General features: G+C 46.8%; 1 protein-coding gene across 1 annotated transcript in view; it reads left to right on the plus strand.

Annotated features, from left to right (window-relative positions):
- Positions 1-2,887, plus strand: part of GATA2 (GATA binding protein 2) — a gene marked incomplete at its 5' end in the record, with an annotated part of 8,172 nt that overhangs the window by 446 nt on the left and 4,839 nt on the right. The window contains one exon of the mRNA XM_010134719.1: positions 2,560-2,705. Within this exon, the coding sequence (XP_010133021.1) occupies positions 2,560-2,705 (146 nt within the window). The remainder of the gene's footprint in view (positions 1-2,559; positions 2,706-2,887) is intronic.

Consider the following 2,887-nt stretch of genomic DNA (forward strand, 5'->3'; position numbering starts at 1 on the left):
TTGTGTCAGCTCCCCTGGGGACAGCGGGGCAGGTGGCTGCTTGGTCCCACTTTGTTTTCCGGGGTTTTAAACAAGGAGATGGAGGCTTATGCCAGCACGTCCATAGCGGCTGCTGAGCCACCGGGCACCGGCCCCAAGGCGCCCAGATTGGGCCGAGGGACCCGGGGACCAGTGCCATGTGAGCTGGCAGATCGGGTTGTTCAGAGAGGGATTTATACGAGGAAAAAATGCTTCCCTCGGAGAAAAGCTGGCCTCGGCCACCCGAAGGGCTCAGGCCAGACCCTGCTCTCCACCAAGTCGGTGAAATCCCCCCCGGATCACACGTGGGGACTCTCCAGCGATAGGTATTTCTCCCTCAATGATTTCTCCGTCTTTTCATCAATAACGAACCAAGGCCCCATCGCAGGATGAAAGCGAAACTCACCCGGCCGGTCCGTTTCGCATCGTAGAGAGCCTTACTCACTTCACATTTTCCAGCAAAAGTTCAAATACAGTTTACATACCAGTGCGAAAGACCGAGGTGTCCAGTCATCGCTAACTTACTCCAGCCTAACTTTAACTGGAAAAGACTTTAAATTCCTTTTTTTTTTTTCCCCCGAACAAGACCTAGCTCTGCTTCCAAACGACTGACTGCAGACCTTTCCCGTGTTCCCAATCCTTCCTGGCATTTCGTCCTAAAAGTGCACTCCTAAATCTGCAAGTTGGGTGGTGGACGAAATTTTGACCCCCCCTTTGAAATTACCCCACTTCTACAACTAGACAGACAAATTCAGACAATGCGTGTAATCCTGGTTTAACATCCCCAGCAATGGAAGAAGACAAGCTACAGTATTTTGGGACTGGATTTAGGCAGACCTTTAAAAAGAAATAGCTCTATATGTGCTTGTGTGTGTATTCTTATATATCACTGCACATCCATGCTTATGAATACACTACATGTATTTATTTCTAAAGCAGACAATGTTTTAGAAATGTGATCTCTTGTGGGTTTCACAACAAAAATATCAGCTATTTTACAAGCTCATCAGCTCTGTTTCAAATGGCTCCTCTGAGGGGAAAAAACCACTCTGCCATTATTTAAATGTAGTTGATACTATGTATGTGTATTTTTTAGTAGTGCGGAGAGTAAGAAAGTAAAGGCACTTAACAGCCTGAGCCTCCCGAGGGTGGAAACAGATTCAAAACCCAGGTCCCTGGAGATAAAGGGATCTTGAGCAGCTTTTTTAATTTTTGTCCTGTAGTTGCCGATGATTTTACTAGATGGGGAAGTAAGGAGCTCTCTTTTTTTGTGTTGTTTTACGGATGGTTTTTGGTGTTTGGTTGGGGTGTTGTTTTTTTTTTCTGTAAGGGAACCCCCCGTGCAAGGAACTGGGGAAAGTTCGTGACCACTCAGTGTTTTTGTAGGAAAACTAAGACTCACGACACGACGACTCCTGCAGCTTCCTGCCCTAGGAGGGACAAAAGCTACAAATGCAGCGCCGCAGAGCTCCCCTCATTTTTCACTCTAGACTGTGTTGTTTAAAAGCCACCCGTTCCCTAGATTAAAGGAGACACAAGCCCCGCTGAACTCAGCATGGCCTGCTTCAGTTATTAGCAAAAAGAATTTCCTCTCCAGTTAAATACTGTAGGATTTGCATAAACTATATTAAGAGAGATTTCTATATTAAGCAGACCTGCCCTCGAACCATCAGGGGCAAATGAACTTCTAGCAGAGCGCTTTCTGAGGTAGCAACGGGTATCTAGGAGTTCCACACGGCGTTTTAATAGAGCCGTTCCACACAGCCCTGTTTCCCCCGTTGTGCTACTAAAGCTAATAATGAAGCAGTAATAAGGTAAATTGCTCCCTACCAAACCCACACTGTATTGTTGAAAAATCACAGAAAAGGAATAGAAAAGAACTCAAAGCCTGGTTTTAACAGCAATTTCCTGAGTGCTTGCTGAAAATGAACTTTCTCCGAGATCAGCATTAACAGTGTTTTTCTGCCTTTAGAACAAAAATCCTGACTGAGCCTTTGGCATTCTGTATCGATTCCCAGTCTGCTCGGCTTTACTTTCTCATCCCGTAGCATTTACCACAAAAAGGAAAGCGCGGATGAGGGGTCAATTTGCTTGGGTTTAATTCTCTAAACCCTGTCCTTGGACTCTGGTTAACATGTTGTGTGTTTGTGTACACACGTAACGTGTGTATTTGTGGCAGGAGAACACAGGATCTGCCCCTCGGAGTGCAATAGATACGGGAGGGGAGCGGTGCCCAGCGCAGATTAAGGGAGTTCTCGTTACTGAAACGACAACTTCCATCTGACACAACAAGAGTGTCACTCTTTCTCACCTTGCAGAGAGTTGCCTACTTCTGATCATGACATAAAATACTCCTGGAGTCCTGGCGTTCTCGCAACGCTGAGCTCCTTGCTGCATGTGCTGTAGATGTCACTGCTGTCCGATCGTGCTTGAATTAACACACTGTTTTGACTTCTGGAAAATGCCTAAAGGACAATGCAAAAAGCTTTTGTGAATTTGTTTTTAAAGAAAGAAATCCGGTTTCTTCGTGTTTCCATTTAGAAGGCAGAGAATGTGTGAACTGTGGAGCAACTGCTACCCCTCTCTGGAGAAGAGACGGCACCGGGCATTACCTGTGTAACGCCTGTGGGCTCTACCACAAAATGAACGGTCAAAACCGACCTCTCATTAAACCCAAACGAAGGCTGGTAGGTGTCTCCATTTATCCTGGGTTTGGGGATAAATTAGGCAAAGGGACCACACGCAGGCACAAGTCAAATGTGTCGCTTCTCTGCTCAGCCCCTGCGCCGAGCGGAGCTGTACTGTACACGGGGGTCAGTCATTTCGAGGTCACTGCTGTGCCTCGGGGCACATCTCCCCCCCGACCCCG

Source organism: Buceros rhinoceros, unplaced genomic scaffold (genome assembly GCF_000710305.1).
Source record: "Buceros rhinoceros silvestris isolate BGI_N320 unplaced genomic scaffold, ASM71030v1 scaffold17124, whole genome shotgun sequence".
Lineage (NCBI taxonomy): Eukaryota > Metazoa > Chordata > Aves > Bucerotiformes > Bucerotidae > Buceros > Buceros rhinoceros.